The sequence below is a fragment of the Equus asinus genome, chromosome 24 (assembly GCF_041296235.1).
Source record: "Equus asinus isolate D_3611 breed Donkey chromosome 24, EquAss-T2T_v2, whole genome shotgun sequence".
Lineage (NCBI taxonomy): Eukaryota > Metazoa > Chordata > Mammalia > Perissodactyla > Equidae > Equus > Equus asinus.
Window position 1 is genome coordinate 46,004,316 of NC_091813.1, and position 21,846 is coordinate 46,026,161.

At 37.2% G+C, this 21,846-nt stretch overlaps 1 protein-coding gene across 7 annotated transcripts in view; it reads right to left on the reverse strand.

The window, feature by feature from the left end:
• Positions 1–21,846, reverse strand: part of CDK19 (cyclin dependent kinase 19) — a 162,136-nt gene that overhangs the window by 30,062 nt on the left and 110,228 nt on the right. For 6 of the 7 annotated variants that reach the window (XM_014866193.3, XM_070496141.1, XM_014866195.3 and 3 more), the window contains 2 exons: positions 16,756–16,866; positions 15,125–15,265 (listed from right to left, as the gene is read on the reverse strand). In XM_014866193.3, coding sequence (XP_014721679.1) covers positions 15,125–15,265; positions 16,756–16,866 — 252 coding nt within the window. Of the gene's footprint in view, positions 1–15,124; positions 15,266–16,755; positions 16,867–18,035; positions 18,172–21,846 lie in introns of those variants that run through there. The other variant, XM_070496144.1, reaches the window with a different exon arrangement.

Sequence of the window (21,846 nt, forward strand, 5' to 3'; positions counted from 1 at the left end):
ATATATCAAAGGATATACAAGATTTTTATACAGAACACCTTGAAACTTTATCTTAAATGACATTAAAAAGTCCTAAATTAAGAACCCATGTTTATAGATAAGAAGACTCAGTATAGTAAAGACATAAATTTTCCCCATACTTATCTGTAAATTTCAATCAAAATTCCTTAATGGCTTTTTTCACGGAACTTGAAAAGCTGATTTTAAAATGTATCTGGAAGAGTGAAGAGCTAAGAACAGCGCCAAGATACTCCTGAAGTGTTACAGGTAGGGGATAAGAAGAGGAACCTGGCTCAAAACATGATATCAAATTTATTTTAAAGCTATGTAATTAAGACTGTGATACTGAGAAAGGGACAGACAAACTGGTCAATGGGATAGAATGGAGAACCCAGATGGAACCATGATACTGAAAGAAGACAAACTTCAGATCAGTGGAGAAAGGTGGAACTATTCAATAAATGGTGTTGGCACAAGAGGTTATCCAAATGGGGAAAAAATAAATAAAATGAATCCTCACCTCACCATACACACATCAGTTTCAGGCAGATTAAAGACGACTTAAATGTGGAAAGCAAAACTTTAAAACTTTGGGGGGGGAATATAGGAGAATACGTTTCTGAGCCTGAGGTAGGGAAGAATTTCTTATACAAGATATGGAAAATAATCGTAAAAGACAAGACTGATAAATTTGGCTATTAAAATAACTTTCAATCATCAAAGATAAATAAAATTTTAAAAGCACAACCCAGCAGAAGTATTTGCAACATACATAAGCAACAAAGATTTAGTATCCAGAATAAGGAACTCCTACAAATCAACATGAAAAACAACCTAATAGAAAAACGGGCAAAATGTCTGAACACACATTTAACAAAAGAAGAAACATGTTTAACCACTAAGCATAAGAAAAGATGTTCAACCTCACTAATAATGAGGGAAATGCAAATTAAAATCACAGTGATATACCATTTTACACCTAGTAGACTGGTTAAAAATTAAGAACTGTTGAATAGGAAGTGGGTCAGGGGGAATTCCAATACATTGCTAGTGGGAGAATAAATTGGTGTAACTTCTTTGGAAAACAATGTGGCATCATCTTGCAAAATTGAACAATTGCATACCCTTTGACTCAGTAATTCCATTTTTAGATACACCAGAGAATATTCATAGCAGCACAGTTTTTAATACAAAAAAAATCTGGACACAACCCAAATTGCTAGCTAATAGGAAAATGGAGAAATTAATTGTGGTACAGTCACACAATGAATTTTAAAACAGCAGTGAAAATCACTGAATTATAAATAAAGGTAAAAAAATGTTCAAATCTTGGCAGCATTATGTTGAGTAAAAGAAGCAAGTTTTAGAAGACTATATACAGCAGGATGCCATTTTCACAAAACTTAAAAACAAGCCAAGCCAAAGAATATACTGTTTAGGCATGTACACAAATGTGATAAATCTATTTTTAAAAAGAAGTTAATAATAGATTCAAAATTCAGGATATTTGTTACCTCTTCGGAGGAGGCAGGAAGATAGGATGGGGGAAAAATCATAAATAGAAACAAGCATTTGGTAACGTTCCAATTATGGGGTTAAGTGATAGGTTCTCGATTGTTATGCTTTGTAGGGTACACAAATGTTCCAAATGTTCTTTTGTATATACCATATATTAAGAAGATAATAAAGACAAAAAATAAAGCAAGGAATGGGGATAGGCACTGTTGAGAGTGGGTTGAAGGGGTGTTATTTTCAACATTATTTAAGTATTATTTTAAGTTACTCAGGGAATGTCTCCGTGAGAAGGTAACATTTGGGATAAGACCTAAAGAAGGTGCAGTAATAAGCCAGATGGAATCTAAGGGAAGAGCAGTCTGGGCAAAGGGAAGAGCAAGTTGAAAGGCCTGAGGCAGGAATTTGCCTGGTGAACTGGAGACACGCTAGAGAGAACAGTCAGTGTCAGGAAGGACAGTGTGATATGGCACTGATGACTCTAAAGAGAAGGAACCCAAGGTGGGGCTTGCTTGCTGTTTCCAATGGTCCTGCTTTTGGCACAAGTCATCTGAGCACCTGAACTGGATAGGTTCTTGAGCATTGTCTGGCCTGTGTTCTGAGAGTTGGTGAGGCTGCCACAAGATTTACAGAAGGGTAAGGTCATGGTGTTTGGAGCAGTTAAGAAAAACCTTGGTGAGCTAGCAGGCTAGCCAACTGGAGACAGCAAAGAGGTCAATGTGGCTGGAGTCAATGCAAGAGGAGGAGAGTCAGTGTAGAAGTTTACTGGAGAGGTAAGGCAAAGCTTGGGGCTGGGGGGTCGATCATACAGAATGATGGAGGAACTTGTAAAGACTTTAGCTTTCACACAACTACAATTAGCATCATTTTGTTATCTTTCTGTCTTACCCATAACTTTTAGAAGTTGCATAATACACACACACACACACACACACACACACAGATTTTAGTATTCTGCCCAATCTCTGATAGCAGGGTTTGTAGAGACTGTCATTTTCTACTATATTATATATTTCCATAATGTTTGATTTTGCATATTTTGGTATTGGGTGTAATTAGAGATATGGCATTTTAAAAAATATATTAAAGCAATAATGCTGAGAGGAATAAAGGGCGGTTAGAGGAAAAAGGCCAATAGAAGAACCCATGAAGGAGCATCAAAGGTAAGAAAACAGCACAGGTTCTAGAAGCCAAGAGAGTTTAAAAAGGAAGAGGTGGTCGTCAGGCGCAACAGAACAAAAGCTAAGAAAAGGCAACTTTTGGACAATTAGAGGGTCATTGGTGACTCAGAAAAAATAATTTCTGTGCATTTACAGAAGTCAGATACAGTAAATGAAACCTGAACAAGTAGAAAGAAGGTAAAGGCAGATTTAGAGGACTCTTTTGAAGGCCTTAGTGAGAATGGAATCTCTGAGATATAGCAATTTTTAAAACTGTAAAATTATCAAATAAACCATCGCACATATCATTTGCTACGTTATTTGTAACTTCTAAATTTTGCGCTTAAATCCTTTCAAAACAAAGTTGTAAGATAAAAACACAAGATATGGGAGATACAGGAGCAAAAACTGCTTTATATAAGAAATGATAATAGATTATGAACTGCTGAATAGAAGAAAAGCAGGAAGCTGGTCTTCGATCACTGTTAGCTCGCTCTTGTTAGAAGGTCCTGCAGTCACGCTATGTGGAAACAGAGAAAGAGCACCACATGGAATGAGCATACAGAGAGAGAAAAGAGGGTCTAGCTAGTAATGAAGTTAGTAGAGAATATCTTTTATATAACGTACTTTAAGCCTATGGAAGCTCTAACTGTGGGGTCTCCATGTCGAGTCTGAGATGAGGGCAGAGGCAGTGACATGAGCTCTTTTGTACAGTCTGAGAAAGGAACCCAGAGCTTGGGCAATATCTACAGGGCAGGGCTCCCGGAGTCAAGTTAAGATCTAGAATTGCAGAGGGAGTCATTTTTAAATGTGCACCCCTTAAGTGAGATTACTTGTCCCCTTCAGAACAAGTAAATAAGTGTTAAGGTCACAAGATACTTGATGTTTCAAAATAAAAATGACAACAACAAAATAAATTACATAATTGACATTAAAATGCGTTTAACTTCTCAAAGTATTTTCACATCAATCATTTCTTTTTTCTTAATGGAAATTCTCAAGGGCCTACAGGTTTAGGAGCAATTCTTGGAACTCCACCTAATCTTCGAGATTCCACATTGAGTCGCACTCACAGATATTATGTTTAATTTTCAAAAGACTAACTTTAATAGTGATTAATTTAAGTGAAAGTACATTTTTAAAAATTAAGGAGCCTGCAGCTCATGCACATGCACCCACACCTACACATACAAAAGAATGAAGACAGGGTACCAAAATTGTTCTGACCTGGTTACATCCCAATTAACACAGTCTATGCTCTACTAAAACTACTCTTCTCACTGTGAACACAAAATGCCAGCTGTGAAAGAAAGTGATACTGCTGGGTTTGCACACTTTCGTTACCATAGAAACAGTAGAAATGGCAGGAGTTGGATGCCTCACATTAAAGTTATCAGCAATAAAATCGGATAGACAAATCAAGGCTGCAGGGTCCATTTTAGTTAAATTGTATTTTAAAGGCAAAAGTCAGGGAAATTATGTGATAAACAATATGACTACTCAGAAACTATTCTTGAAATATCTACATTTTAGCAGAATTTGGTTAATTCTTGAATTTACATTCATGATGCTTTACATGTACTCCAGATTTGCTTTTTCCTTTTATAGAAAACATTTTTTTTCCACAGGGTTAAATTTATTTCAGTTAATTGGCACATCATAAATAGAACAGCCTAAAGATACACAATTATCCTACTACATTTGCTTTGCACTCCCCACCCCAGGACATTTGGAACAAAAATATGAAACCTACAGGATGACTCTTATCAGCCCCAATAAAGAAGACAGAAAAACAAACACAATTGTCTACAATCCTGAGTAACAGGAACAAAACCAGAGTATCAGTCAGACTAGTTTCTGAACAATGAACAGTGCTGGCCTAATACTAATGGCTACAACTATTCTTTTACTTAAATATAGTAGTGGCACAACTCTCCTCACATTTGATACAGGAGTACATTCCCAGGAGAAAACCCTCGGTTTATGTTCCTTTCTTTACACTGTTCTCCATTGTTCACCTTGAACAAATAAAATTCTGTGTTGTAAGAAATACAGCAAAGAACCATTTAAGAGTAAGATGCATGCTTTTTTCTTAGCAAATATGACAGTCATTTGCTAATAGCATCAGTCCATCACAACTGTTTACCCCTTAAAATAACCTCATTGATATCAGAGGATTTAAAAATGCAGAGAATCTGATCACTGTGATTGCAATCTCCTAAAGGGCACGGAAATACCTTCACCATTTTATGTGTCTGCTGACATCCAGGCACATAGTGTTTAATAAATACCTGTTGAATGAATGAACAAAAATTGCCAGTGGTTATTATTCATGGTCCTTTGATAGGCAAGTTTTCAATTTTAAAAGAAGTTGCAAGAAACTAGAGTAAGCACCTACCCCAAAATATGCCAAGCTCACTTTTGAAGGTAGGTTCTCAAAAATTCTGATTTTACTTTATTCCAGGGTTTCAATGATCACCCATGTACTAATGATTCCCAAATCTATACCTGTAGGTCTTCAAACTTCTACATATTTTAGAGATATGTCAACACTGTGCTGGCCGTCTCCACAATCATCTCAAACTCAACTTGCTCAAATTGAATTTTTACTGCCTCTTTGTCTGATATTCCTTTCTCAGTTACTCACTGAACAAAAGCATAAGTCTGAACATCCTGTCCTTTATCCCTCACATCTGATCAATCCTCAGATCTGATTATCTTACTTCCCAAATATGTATCTACTACCTCCCCTTTTCTCCTGAATACCTCTGCCCTAGTCCAGGCCTTTGTCATTTCTCACCAGCTGATTACAACCGCCTGATAAAGCAACTGTCCCTGTACCCTCAAACCAGTTCCTATATCCTTGTCTGAGCGTCTGTCTTAAAACCTGATCACAGGAAAAATCCACACTTCCATACATGACAGTTAAGATGCACCATATCAGGTCCCTACCTTTCCCTTCTGCCTCTTCTTCCACTACTTCTGGCTTTGCCCTAGTCTTACCAAGTGCTTGCAGTTTCCAACCCCAGGCCCTCATTCATGCTGTATCCTCTGCCTGGAATACTCTCCCCACGCACTTCCCCGCTTCATCTTAGAAATTTCTCCTCGTCCTTTTAGATTGAGCTTAGTGTGAGTCCTCCAGGAAAGCCCGCATCCTACCTGGACAAGTATTCTCCTTCTGCGCTCTCAGTACCTTAAGCATAGCTGATCCCCCAATGTACCTCATAATTTCTTTTTTAAACCTTCTTGTTTTATGATTATCCATTTGTGTATCTTCCCCACCATGCACTCGTTGAAAGAAGGGGTTATATTTTATTTATCCATGTACTCCCAGTGCCCACTACAGTGTCTGGTACATATTAGGAGGTCAAAACATGTTTGTAAAGCAAATATTCTACATCTGCAAACCAGTACTTCCCCCACAGAAATCCAGTTATAAACAAATAATCTAGTTAAAAGTGACAGGTTCCAGAGTTCTATGAGTGTCATATTTTAGGTATATTGCAGGTTAAACAGGCCTTCGTATTTAGAGGACCTAACCACTGTTTGCAGTGCTGCTTCTAAGCAAAAATGCCTTCCCAGTTTGAAATTATGTATCTACAACTAGCTGCAGGCTAGCTGTAAATCGGGAGCAGTCTACAATATTAAATGCTGTGATTCATTTCATTTTACCTTAAAATGGTCTAGAGGTATCTGTAACAGGCATCCATGTTAACCAAAGCTTGGCATTCATAGTAAACAATTCTGCCAACCCAGCACTGCACAACAGTTAACAATGCACTTCTTTGTCTCTGCCTTTTAGGAGTGGTTACAGGCCTGAACGGCAGAGATAAGGTTTTCTTTTCTCTAACAAGAACCAATAAAAAGCAGTCATTATAAAAAGCTTAATGCAAGACAAACACATGTATCTAGAAGGCTATTTACCTAACTCACTCCAAGGTTACTAAGAGAATATAATCAAGATATATTCTGCATTGACAGCAGTGCCAGGATAACGCTACAAAGACATTCAGATTCTATTCTGTTCATTAACAAATACAATCCATCCTCAGAGAAGCAACACTGGTAGAAAGTAGTTTCCTATTTACATTTGTGACATTCACATTCAAATCAAACAATTCAGTCTTATCATAAGAAATTAAGAGCCCTCTCGTTTTAGTCATGAAGAAACAGAGGCAAAATACCTACAACCGTAAGCAAGTTCACTGTCCACGGACTCAGGATTGGAACCGAAGTCTCTCAGAGATGCACTCAAGGACAGGGTTACGAGAACAAAAGCACACTTGGAACACGCACAATACTTAATTGATTTATGGCCCTCACCTCTACAAGGCTTCTACCCAGATGTGTGCTTAATATGACCAAACAAAATGACCATCAGATGTAATCTCCCAGTGAATGAATTATCAGTCCTTGCATACAAGATCCCCCTCTTGATGAAGATACCACCTTCCTCACTAAGGGACCTTGAATCATGCTATAGTGCTGGTCAAATGCAATGCCTGTGGTGGTGATTACCCAGGTATATACACTTGTTCAAACTCAGCAATTTGTAATTAAAATGGGTGCATCTTATACATATATACATGCATATATACAATATGTACATAAATTCTACCTCAATAAAATTAATTTAATAAAATAATATGTCTCAATTGATTCTTCAGTTTTTAAACACAGGCCTTAAAGTACTGGGGCTCCTGTCTGTAGCCTTTGGTTCTTAATTAGTTCCTGCCTTTGCTGTCAGTGTGGAATATAACTTGACTATACCCAATTAGTGACTTGGAAATTAGTTTGGCACAAGTAGCCTTATAAATTTATGTGTTTGCCACTACAGGCTACTGAAACTTTATGCTAAAGTCAGGGATCATCACAGCAGCCCCATCCCTGAGCCAAACCTTAAGAGGCCTCATGGGCCACTGTGAGTCAATCACATCCCTCTGAAGCTGGCTCTCTTGGAAGTGGGACTCTTAGTGTGTTATCACCTGCCTATAGAATAGATGGTGAAGCATTACGCTCTAACTCAAACTGACTTATGAGTGGGACTCTGTGGAAAGCTCCAGTTATGGGGTTACGGATGTAGATGATGGAAAAACTGTCCTGTCAAAAAATCACAGCCCATGTCTAAAAAACACCCCAATAATACCTCACATTTGTAAGGTGTGTGTCACAATATCCAGAGCACTATAAGGAACATTACCTCATCTGATCCTCGCAAGGCCTGTGGAGAGGCAGCAGGACAGGTGTCCCCGTGCATGGAGGACATCACCACCATCAACGGCCTCCAGACTGCAGACATGAACAACTGAGCCACAAACTATCAAGGATCCAGCTCTGAGGAACTATTAATTAGGAACCAAAGTCACCCACAGAAACCCTAATGTGCTCCTACAGCATGACAAGATGTGTAATTGTCCAAAATCACCTAAAATTGCACCTTAGAGGATACCCAAGCCATACTTTACTTTTTAATTGTTAGCTCTGCATTTTGAAAGAGATTAGGATGATTAAGTCATGTTAAAATAAATGCTACTTTCTGGCATAACTCTTTAAGTAGAATGTTCATAAATCAAATGAAAAAAATAAAGAGAAAGTCATTTGATTAGCATAAATCAAATGAAAAAATAAAGAGAAAGTTAGAATGAAAAGTAAGTTATTTGAAGCACTTACTAATTTTGATCTCATTTAAGCAAGTTTTTTTTAACTTTTATATTTTTAAATGCGAAGACTTGGCAAAAAAATATTAGCAATATTTATTCATTCATTCATTCATTTTTGAGGAAGATTAGCCCTGAGCTAACATCTGCTGCCAAGCCTCCTCTTTTGCTGAGGAAGACTGGCCCTAAGCTAACATCTGTGCCCATCTTCCTCTGCTTTATATGTGGGATGCCTGCCACAGCATGGCTTGACAAGCGGTGCTATGTCCGCACCCGGGATCCGAACCAGTGAACCCCAGGCCGCCGAAGCGGAACGTGCACACTTAACCTCTGCACCACCAGGCCGGCCCCAGTAATATTTAAATACAAACAGGATGAAACATGGCCTACTTTTTTTATTTTAAACACTGAGAGGTATGTTTCACATATTTATATTAGGGCTCTACTTTGTATAGCAGAAGGGGCTGGGATCAGTACCAGGCTAAAGGAATTCTGGGGAAGAAAGCAGTTAAAAGAAAGGGCGTCTTTAGAGTGCTGATGGGATCCAGAAAGAATGTACAGAAGCTCCTACAGATGAGAAATTAGGAGGAATTCAGGAACTCTGGAGCTAAGACTAGAGGGTCAACAACCCTATATAGTACCTATCATTATCTTCATTTTACAAATGAGTAAACTGAGACAGAAAGATCAAGACTAGCTATCTTAGAAAAAAATTTTCTTTTAAGTCTAAGATCTCAAAGCTCCCGTATCCTAAGAACTTAGCAAGGCTAAAACTCTAAAACAATATTAAAATATTTGCAAAATGCTGGCAAGACGGCTACATTGAGATTTGAAGGCTTAGTTCCTTTGAGGTATAACACATTCGCCTTATCAGGCTCTGTTCAGCGTAGACAAAATAAAAGACTTGATGTATCTCCTTGTCAGACAGGTAATGAAGAGAAGTTGGGCTGCACATAGAGATGTCTAGACAATTCTCCAACCACCAAGCACTTATTTTAATCACACTTTCACACAGATTAACAGCATAGCACTCTTTTTCCAGCTGAGTAGAAACAGAGGACCATCTCTGACTTTCATACATTGGCCTTTCATACGTGATGCTCCTCAAGAGTCTTCACGTGCTCTCTGTAGCAAAAGGACTGTAACATGTCATGCTTCTGCATGGTGTCTTTTCACTGCTTGTCAGCTGGCTGTTACAACTCAGCAATATGACCAACCTTGGAAAACAATGTTTTTGCCAATATTTAAATTTTTATTTGCTTTTTTGCCCTGTTTTACACAAATGAGTGAAAAATAGAAATTAAAAAGTACTAATACTAGTGATAAGCATAGGCCTCAGAACGCGTAACAAAGATGGAATCACTCAATATGTCCAAAGTGAAAAACTCTGGATCCTGATTGAACACACCCTCTAGAATTAAGCAGGTGATACCTGTGGTTCAATAGTGGGGAGGAGAAGGAGTAGAGGGGACAAGAGAGGAGGAGAAAAGTAAGGAACATATACCAAATTCTGGAAATAAGTCATTGAAGAGTGTTTGTAAAAGGGAAGGGATAATTGGTACATTATAATATTTTTTATTCTCTCCAGAACCAGACCTACTCAAACCCTTACCACCCACGCAACTTTTATACATGGAAAAAATTACATGTGAAAGGAGGGGACTTCTTGCATTTTCTTTTTTATATTTATACTAAGTAAAAAGGACAATAGGATCCAAATATCATTTAAAAGCTTCTTAGCCTCTGTGATAGGCAGCTTTGGACCTGGCTTCCAATTATCCCCACCCTGGTATACACACTTCTGTGTAACTTCTCCCCTTGAGGTGGGTTGCACCTAGCGACTTCTAATGAATAGAACACAACAAAAGTAATGAGCTGTCACTTCCATGATTAACTAGAGAAGACTGTGACTTCCATCTTGCTAACACTCGCCCTCTTGCCCTCTTGTTTGCTCACACTGGTGAAGAAAACTGCTATGTTGTGAGATGCTCCAATGAGAGACCCCTGTGGCAAGGAACCAAGGAAGGCCTCTACCCATCAGCTCGTGAGGAAATGAATCCTGCCAACAACCACATGAGTGAACTAGGAAGTGTGGGAAAAACTAGGAAAAATATCAATAAACTAAAACTATATAGTTCTCTGTCAGCTGGTGTGAAAAGTATCCAGAGTCAAATATTATACATTTCTCTGCAGCTAGAATATCTATTGCATCATTTTCTTTAATCAACTGAATTATATTTGACTCTAAGTATCGGCAACTTTTTATTATTATTATTATAGACACCTAATAGAATAAACAAGTCTTTAGGTCTGTGATAGACGTGACTTTTTGACAATCCAATAATGTTTAGTAGATGTTAATTAACAACAAACCCAAAAGATTACTGGATACAAAATTACTTTCTCCCTCAGCTGGATCTCACAAAATTTCCACGTACTGTGTTTGCAGACTGTGTAGTAATCTGTGCCTGTGGACTTCAAAAGACTACAAATTCACCCACTATTGTGAACAAAATAATTACTATTCAAAACTCAAGTTAGAGTTTTGGGTTGGGATCTCCACAAATATTTTTCAAAGACAGAGCTAGGCTCAGGGTCCTGGAACATTCATTCAAATCCTTCATTCAGTAAAGACCTAGCATTTATCATGTGCTATGTACTGAGATATGAAGGTGAAAAAGAGTTTAACTTCCAGTTCAGTTTACGCCACTGATCCAGTAGCAATATTCTGTAACTAAGGAGGCATAAATCTACTTAAAAATACTACCATTTAGGCAGCATTTCTCTACCTTTGCTAAAGAATAATGTGCAATTGCCAGATGCTTTACTGAAATTCAATTTAAGTAACTTGTGAGCACAAACAATATGCCAACACTAGGAATACAAAAATTAGTGAGAGATGATCCTTGCTCTCAAGAAGCTCATAATTTTGAAAAACGGATAAACTATATCTTGGCATTCTTCCAACCCACCAGAATAGCAATTCCATAAAAATGAGTCATCCTGTATTTCATCTTCTTACTCTTAGCTATATCCTGCTATAAAATTAAAATACATCTTTTCTCCCTTGGTGTTTACAAGTTCCAAATATTTATAGACTTATGTCTCTACTTCACTGTCTCTCAGCCAAGATGAATATATTTAGCTCCTTTTCTCCTTTCCTTTTAAAGCAATTCCTCAATATAAGTAATCTTTTTGGTGACTTTATTTCAATTCTCTATTTCTGTATTAAATTCTAGGATCCAAATAACATAATTTAAATACTGTTCCAGATACGAAATCAATCACAATGAAAAACACCAACCTCTTTGATGACATAGTACTTCTGTGTGTGAAGTCCAACACACTGGTTTTTATTTACTTTTTAAATTTTGGGAGATATACTATTACATTGCAAATTTATATTTATTCTAACACCTTTAATTATATGCATTTTCCAGGTTTCTCACATAAAATGAAAATTTAGATATGGTATGTCCTCCGAGACAGTTGAGACTAACAAATAGTATAAAGCCAGATCTCTAGAGCAATAGAAAACAAAGCACTAAAAAAACCCAACTACTCATTGACTAAAGCTGCAACTCTACTCTTAAGCTCACACAAAAATAATTTTTATATGTTCCCATCATGCTCCTTTTAACAACATACGTATATTTGATATATTGTATATTTCGGTATCTACTATAGAATATATCTACAACATAAACATACAGTTTAAATCTTCTACTCCTGAAAATACTTTGGCAAAATCATGACAATATGGTCCAGGTATTAGGACTTACGATCAGTGAAAAGAACTGAGTAGGCTGTCAAGACTAGATTCCTATTGGTTCAGGTTTCAAATCTTACTGGAGTTACTTACATGAGGGGTAGAGGCATTTGGTGAATGTGGGGTAAAAGATAAGTGCTATGCTAGGTCAGAATCACATTTTCAACATTGTGGTCATGCTATGGATGAGGTATTAATAATTAGAGGTGGCTTCTTCAGTGGGGAAAAAGTTTCATTTGGGGGGAAAAAACCTTCATTCTGTTGTTTACAAGCTTTTAGTATTTAAAAACAAACTCCCTAGCCTGATATTTAGGGCCTTCCTCAATCAGGCTCCAACCCATATCTTTCGAGTCTTGCCTCACACTACCCTAACTCAGCTTATGCAAATTTGAGCCGGACAGAACTATACAGACTTTCTGGGATAATTCAAGTTGTTTCTCACCTCAGAGTTTTACATCCTGCACTCCCTTAGGTTACCCTCACCTCTGAAATTTCTATTTAAATTCTACTCATCCTTCAAAGGCCTGCTAAAATGGCACCTCTCTAAAGCTTTCCCTTATTCTCCCATTCAGAACCTCTTCTTACCTTGAATGGCATTTAGTCTACAACTCTCACAGGGCCATGATCACATTCTCTCTCATCTACCTTACAGGATAACTATTTGTGTATATCATATTTCTTCTCTCAGACTAAACACCGGAGAAGAGGCCTTTGATGCAGTCATATTTGTACTGTCCCCATCCCTCCGTACTTTGCACATACAAGGAAATAATAAACATTTACTGGGGACAGTATGTTGAAATACATAATATATCTTACTTGACCCAAAAACATGCCATAATAATCAACATTCTTACTGATATCCATTCACTTAGGAAATGTTTACTCTGTACCTATGGTGTAGTGGAGTAGTAGGGTAGCAAAACCAATCACAGACCCTGCTCTGTCAAGAAATTTATGGTCTAGAAGATGACCTAACATATCTGTCAGATTACTATAACACTCATAGATAAATTCCACAAGAGAAGTCAAGACAAAGTACAGCAGCAACCAATAAGGAGGAGAGATTATTTCCAAGTAAGGATGGATATGAAGATAAGGTTTTGTGTGGGTCCTCAAAGACAGGTAGTATTTGAATATGTACAGACAGGGTAAGGGGTTTTAAGACAGGAGAAATAAAGGCCATTGAGGCAGGAGATCTCAGGAGGATACAGGAAATAATCACTAGCTCAATAGTACAGTCTAAGTGAAAGATTATGGGGATAAAGAAAATTTTTAAAGACAGTTGGAGCTATATCTCATAAGACCTCAAAAGCCAAATAAAGAACAAGAGCTTTTAGTCTGAAACATGAAGAACTATCTCAAAGTTCTTAAGCAGGAGCTGAGTAATTATTCAGAAGGTCTAAAGTGGACTGGAAGGGAAAGAGATTGTTGATGAGAAGACAAGAGGCAAGTTTCGTACTATAAGAAAGAGATAATAAAGGCCTGAACTAGGAATGAGGCACTAGGGATGGAAGTAGATGAATGGAAGAGATATTTTAGAGGTGAAATTGACAGGACAAGGCAAGCTCTGGATGTGGAGTACAAGGGTCTGCAAGGGGTAAAAGAAATTTCTAGGCCAGGAAGAGGGTAGGGCCATAGCCAAAATAGAGGACACTAAAGCAGCAGCAATAAGTTTGGATGGGAAAAAACTGAGTCCTGGTCGTACTGAGTTTTAATACCTGTGGACATTCAGATGATGACATCACAAATATAATGCATTAATCAATGCGATTTAGAACAAAATATACAATTCTGTGAAAAAAGACAGGAGTTTAAATTAACCTTCAACAAAAGATTCTGATCAATGATTCAAACATGATCTGACCTCAAAAATATAACTCACATAGGTTACATTAAGTATATAGCAAATCAGAATCTGAAAGCATGTATGAAGGAGGTTTTGATCTAGAACAACCTCGTGTACCCAAGAGTCATTTAAAAACGTGCTGATTTATGATTAATAGTAAAGTGGGTAGGTGGACATCTTTGAGAACCTTACAGTTTAAAATCATGAGGCGAAATGCTTCTGCTGATACGGTAAATCCCTCTTTGTGGGCATAGTCATTTAGCCCCAGTTTAACTTCAATGCCACAGCAAGAGATGGTCAAGTCAGATGACCAGGCCTGACAAGGTAGCAAGGGATACTAACTAGCTCTCCTTGTGTATTCATTCCTTTTTGTAATAAATACTTCTCCTCAATCATTAAAACTGAGTTGACCTAGATTTATCCCCACCATATGCCTAGAATCTCCAAAAGCCTAAGACATAAATGATCATGAAACCATTTTTGCAGGGAGCAAAATAAAACTACCAGTTATAAACTCATGTGTATTACAGCTATGCAATTATCTTCTCAAGAACAAAGAAAAAATCTCATCAACATGAACTAAAATGACAATAATGTGAAGATGAATAGCACATAATTTGACATTAAGAAATGTCTGTTATATGTGCACTGAATAAAAATGTGAAATCAAACATTTGAATTGTGGTTAATTTGCCTAATTAGTATATTCCACCTGTTAGATCTATTCATTTATTTATTGTTAATACTGATGACAACATTCTATTTATTGGATGCAGTGTCATTCTTTCAGCTTACTCTTAAGGAAAACAAACAATGAGAACTCAGTCTTTAATTATCAATGTTTTTACTAATGATGAGCAACAATATGAAAAACAAAATGGATCGAAAGACACTTTTCACATGACTATCCCACTAAGATTATACCAATCATTTGCTGAAAATCACACTCACATTTTATAGCTATCCATAAATATAAGGGAAGAACATATACCAAATGTTAATAATGATAATCTTTTGATCACAGGCTTATGGGTGATTTTTCTTTCTTTCTTTTTTTGCTTACATGTATTTTCAAAATTTCTATAAGTAATGTTTATCATAATTGTACAGAGAAGAAAAGATGTTTTTTAAGAGAGGGGGAAAAACATATTGATCACTTTAAAAGAAACACACTTACCAGATCTCTGTGAAGCACCCAATTTGCATGGAGGTAATGGATACCATCAAGAATCTGGTAAAGTAATGATTTAACCATAGATCTTGGCAGCTGCATGGGCTTTTTATTTGCTTTTGATGCACGGTGAAACTTAATAATATGCTAAAAATTAAAAAAAATAAAACATACTATAATATATAGTCTTTGCTAATATCTTTATCAATAAAACACAATCAAGGCTGCAATAAATTCTCTACATTTTAAAATTACTTACTAAAGGGCAATAATGTCACAAAGAAAAATAATTTGAATAATAAGGTCAACCAAAAGGGAATCTATATTAGGGGTGAATAGGACAGTGTAAATGTGGGTATTAATGACTAGATTTACTGAAACCATTAAGATTTTCATTAAATAGGACCAAAAGGTAGAAAGGGTTGATATTTAAAAGCCTGCCTAAAAATAGTACTAGTTGTATTCTCTACTGACAGAATGAAAGCTTTTTAAAAACGGAGAAAAAACTGTAAATTTTTACTATTCTATAAAAAGTTAGCACTTAACACATTTAGGTAACATCACTGACTATGTTTATATTTGAATTATTGAGAAGTTTCGCCTTCTTTTGGCACAGAATAAAATTAGGATGAATTCCTAGTAGTAAATATTAAATAGGAAATCACTAGAAAGGAGGAAGGAGAGAAAATGGAGCATTCGATCCCATTGAAATAAATACAACTAGATCACCATATTCAAATTTTTATGTCCACATGTTATATTGTGGGTTATTAAAACCTTGTAATAAAAGGGAAGAAACGCTACCTGCGCCCCACATCCCCACCTCTACATCCATCTCCAACCCACCCCTTTCCAAAACACGTCAAAATGGGTACTGAATATCCATGAAAAAGATGGAGAAACACACTGGAGGTTCTTGTCAATATCTGCTGTAATAGCATAAACTCTGAAACTTCCTTCAAGGCCTAGGAGTCTGTTAAAGTTATTCCTAAATAGATTTGTGTAATTTATATAGATGACAAACCACACTGCATTGAACCAAAATTTAATTATCCAAAATTCGAACTTACCGCCAAGTTTGAATTTTTTCACTTTTTTGCATCTCCTCGGATAATATGTTTAAAGCCCTGATTCCTAATTTTAAAAGCCTGAAATCAGAATTTTTGGCTTCTTTTATATATTGATAAAACATCCTTAATATTTGCAAAACCAAACATATACTTCCATTTGGTGAAGTTGGTTTTAAATGGCAAAATGCTGCAAGAGATTGACCTTAACTTAGAGAAACTATTCATGAGTACATAACTGATTAAATTTGAACTACTGTGTGTACCACAAAAGAAATTTTCACTACATATCAGTACACTGCCATTAATTACTTGCATAGAATTATAATCTCCCACTCATTAACATTTTCTGAAGTGAAATTTCTGAATATTACAAATACTATCTTCTCAGTAAAATAAGATGTTAATCTTTACTGGTCAGATTCTTTTAAATCAACATTTACATTATATTTATTTTGAACTATGGTCAACAGAGCAAGTTTTCCTTTCTATGCATTAGCAATATGCAGTGCATGCATTTATTTATGCATATCTATATAAAATAATATTAAAAATAGAGTTCAGACTTACCCACAAATCATGTTCTGCATAATCAAACAGCAGCCACACCTTCCTGTCACTGTGAGAAAGGAACACCTTCTGCAGTGCGATCACATTAGGGTGCTTCAGTTCTCGCAAAAGCTGAATGCAAGAGGAAGAGACAGGTCACTATTCTGTGAGCTAGGCGGGGGAATGATGAATCTCCTATAACTTCAAAGTGACAGTTTTGAAAATTTAGACAATTCGGATAAACAAAATGAAAGGAAAAAAATACCACTCTGTTAATATCTTGGTGTGTATCTTTGAAATCCTTTTTCTATGTATATGATGTATGTTTCTAAAATGAGATCATTTTAAATGGTAAAATGTAAAAGGATAAACAAAAGTAACATCATATCACTAAAGAATTAAATTTTGGTATGTGCATAAATTTTTTACTAAAGGAAAACCTTCTTGGGAGGCAAGAATCATGTATTAATACTGTTTCTATCCACCATAGCACAGTATATGCTCAATAAGTATTTGGCAAAAGAAGGAAGGACAATTAACAATCCCCACAATTAGCCATGCCTAGAGCATCCGCTTGAGGTTCTTTAGAAGAGCAGTGAGCATGAGGGAATGATCCTAACTTCTTTCAGCTAAGTTCTCCCTTGCTGATCTGGTTTATCTTGCTGTCTTATTATCAAAGTCCAGCCTGAACCTTCTGCTTCGTGGAGGCCTGTTCCTGTTCTCTATTTAAGGACCCCTTCTCCACACCAGTTGTTATCAGTGGGTGTGAGGGCACATAACAGGCAGTTACTTAATACAATATTTAGCAACAATAACATTAGCTGCTCAAGGTGAAAGCCTCATAAATATGCCTGCCTCAGGCAGCCCTTCACCAGGGTTCAGATTTAATAGGCAGAGAGAAACAGACTCAATTTGATAAATATTTTGAATACCTTTAAATGTAAAGCTCTGTGGAAGAAACAAAAAGGGAGAAGGAACAAAACTTTTATTGAATGCTTTCTATGTGCAAGATGATTATATATAAATGTTCTTCTCTCATTTAGTCCTTGCAGCAACCCTATGATGCACACAGAACCTGAGGTTCAGTATAATAAAAATAACTTGACCAAAGTCACACACCTAGAAAGAGAAGACGTTTAAATAGATTGGCCTGATTCCAAAGCCCATGCTATGTCCGCTACGGCTGTCCACTTGTCTCCAATTCCCACAATGTGTGGGGAAAACACATATAAATAGATCAATGAGGCAGAGAAAAATATGTTGCTTACCCATTCTAACAACTTTAAATGAGTAAAGCATACCTTGAGTGCCTGGGCTGGAATCATGTAAAAATCATCTGAACTCCACCTCTGGAACTTCTTGAGACTACTTCCCAGGTGCCTACTTCTTTAGTACTTTCAATGATAGATTTCCTAGTTCCTCAGTTCTGTCATTTTGGCTCTGTACCTCAGTCTTTATCGTTACCCACACCTTGACAGCCTTGCTGGGAAGTGCTCTACCAGCTGTAATTTGGGCACAATTCCTGGATATGACTCCCCAGGTTGTCCCTCCAACCCATATGCCCTGGAACACAGCTAAGAGGCAAGTGCTAGGATGGGCTGGGCTTCTCCTAGCCCACCCTCCACTTTTCAGAGGCTGCCTCACGATTCTGTCTGTATTTCCTGTTGGATCTAGGTGGGAAAAGAGGGAAGACATAATATAGTCCCACTCCCTTGGCAGGGAGAGGGAGTGGGGAGCAATTAGATGGGTGCTCAGCTATCAGCTGCTATCTCTGTTCCTGCTGCCTAAGAAAAGTTAGGCAACCCTGCTGCTTGTTTCAGATGCAAATGTTAGATATAATATGCTCCCAGTCAATGATGGAATCAGAGAAGGTGGCATTTTGGAGGGATGCAGAGCTATATCCAGACAGTTTCCTGCTTTTGAATGCTTTATGCTCCCAAACTTGGTGGAGTAATGTGTTTAATGACACCACCTGCCATGGTCAACCTTCAAGCACTTGGGCCCTGGTAAAAGTCCTCACTCCGGGCGCAATGACTTGTCTCTCTCTCTCTCTCTCTCTGACTCCTTGGTATTGATGAACTTAGGTGCAGAATATGCAAAATATGTTCTCTTTGCTGCTAGCAGAGGAAGGGAAGGTAAAACTCACTTCTGCATCTAAACCAGGCTCTTGAAACACCAAATATTAGCACACACTCCTGACTCCTTGACTCCACTTGTCTAGGAGAGGGGATGTCACATGTAGCAATGTTTAATCAATACCTCTAAAAAATTGTGTTTTCTGTGACCACAAATTATCGATCCTTCTACAAAGAATCCACTTGAAGTCTCACTATTAAACACTATTTTGAACAGGTAACACGTTTACCTGGCTCAAAAATCAAAAGTACATAAAAAGAAATACACTGAGATGTCTCATTACCACTCCTGCCCCCAGGGACCCCAGCCCCTCTTGCCTCCTAGAGGTAACAACTTTTATTAGCTGTTCATTAAGCCTTCCAGGGTTTCTTTATGCAAATACAAGCAAACATGAATATATATTTTTACCTGACCTTATTTACACAAAAGATAGCATTTTACCCTTTTTATTATTTTTTTTTTTTACTTAATCTATCTTGGGAATCTCTCAATATCAGTATAATATTAGTATACAGAAATCTTTCTTATTCTTTCTTAGAGCAGCATGGTATTTCTAGGTCATCTTTTTGTATTGTGATAAAATACACATAACATAAAATTTGCCATTTTAAGTGTACAGTTCAGTGGCATTAAGTACATTTGCACTGTCGTGCAACAATCACCACTACCCTTTCTCCAGAACTTTTTCATCATCTCACACTGAAATTCTGTGCCATTAAACAACATCTCCCCATTCCCAGGCCCTGGTAACCACTATTCTACTTTCTGTCTCGACAAATTTAACTATTACAGGTACTTGATATAAGTGGAATCAGATAGTATTTGTCCTTTTGTGTCTGGTTTCTGTCACTTAATACGTCTTTAAGGTTCATCCATGTTGCAGCGTGTGTCAGAATTCCCTTCCTTTTTAAGGCTAAACACTATTCCATTGTACATACATACCACATTTGCTTATCCATTCATCCCTCCCATCATCCCGTAGACATCTGGGTTGATTCCCCCTTTTGGCTATTAGGAACAACGCTGCCTTGAACACTGACGCACAAGCATCTGCTTGAGTCCTTGCTTTCAATTCTTCCATACACCCAGAAGGGGAATTGCTGGATCTCATGGTAATTCTATATTTAATATTTTGAGGAACCACCAGATAGGTTACCTATTAATATGACATACAGGAGGGAAGAGTGTAAAGTTTACAACTGCATGCATTTACTAGAAATTTTTCCCTAATTCTCAAATTTGCATTTTCTAGTTCAGCAATATACACGTTCCATTTCTTCATACCTGTTTTACCTTTTATACCCTATAGGTGTCTACAAGTCACTAAATACTAATTTGAAGGCAGACTGAGGCAAAGAAATAGCAGACTAATGTTATCAATGTTTATTTTGTTCTAAAAAGCTTCTGCACAGCAAAGGAAATCATCAACAAAATGAAAAGGCAACCTACTGAATAGGATAAAATATTTTCAAATCATATATCTGACAAGGGGTTAAGATACCAAATACATAAAGAACTCATACAACTCAGAAGCAAAAAAACAATCTAATTAAAAAATGGGCAATCTGAATAGGCATTTTTCCAAAGAAGATATACAGATGGCCAACAGGTACATGAAAAGATGCTCAACATCACTAATCATCAGGGAAACGCAAATCAAAACAACAGTGAGATATCATCTCACACCTGTTAGACTGGCTATTAGGAAAAAGACATAAAACATGCTGGCAAGGATGTGGAGGAAAAGTGAACCCTTGTGCACTGTTGGTGGGAATATAAATTGGTACAGCCACTATGGAAAATAGTATGGAAGTTCCTCAAAAAATTAAAAATAGAAGTCCCATATGATCCAGCAATTCCACTTCTGGGTATTTCTCCAAAGAAAATGAAAACACTAACTTGAAAAGATATATACACCTCCATGTTCATTGCAGCATTATTTACAGTAGCCATGATATGGAAACAACCTAAGCGTCCATTGATAGATGAATGGATAAAGGAGATGTAGCATGGGTATATACACAATGGAATACTATTCAGCCATAAAAAAGAATGAAACTTTGCCATTTACAACAACATGGATGGACCCTGAGGGCCTTATGCTAAGTGAAATGAGTCAGAGAAGGACAAATACCACATGATCTAACTTATATGTGGAATTAAAAAAAAACCCAAAAACTGCAACAAAAAACCAAGCTCATAGACAGAGAAGAGATTGGTGGTTGCCAGAGGTGCTACCACACAAAGGCACAATCTGCTCACCACAAGACAAAAGCCAATCGTCAAGAGGCAAGATGGTGGCAGAGAAAGGGCATTTTATTATAGCTTGCTAGCAAAGGGAAAGATGGTGGACTAATGTTGGAAAGAACCTTCTTAAGGGGCTATAGAATCTTGAAGCAGTTACATAGGCCAGTGGGTTATGGGGGTGGTTAGGAACGTTGACCCTCTGTTGTTACAGACTGGGGGTCGCCACACCAGACCTTTCTGTTTTCACTGATGATGGCTATCAGCATAGACTCTGTTCAGGGGTCATCACGTTCCTAAGGAACTCAAAAGAACGAAATTATCATCTTATTGCAGCTGGGAGGTACATGCACAAGCAGGGGTCATAAAATCTACAGAGCAGGTGGATCTCCTGGAGGGTGCTTATCCAGTCAGGTTAATTAGTCAGAGGTCATTCAAAATTACAATATGGTTTCTTTTCTACAGTAGGTTTCCCTTATGTCAACCTTGTGTTGAGCATGGGTATCAGAGGCGGGCATGGTGGTGGGAGAAATGAGTGAAGGGGGTCAAAAGGTAGAAACTTCCAGTTATAAAATGATGAAGTCATGGAAATGTAATGTACAGCATGGTGACTATAGTTAATAACACTGTATTGCATATTTGAAAGTTGCTAAAACAGTAAATCTTAAAAGTCCTCATCGCAAGAAAAAAAAATTTTGTAACTATGCATGGTGATGGATGTTACCTAGACTT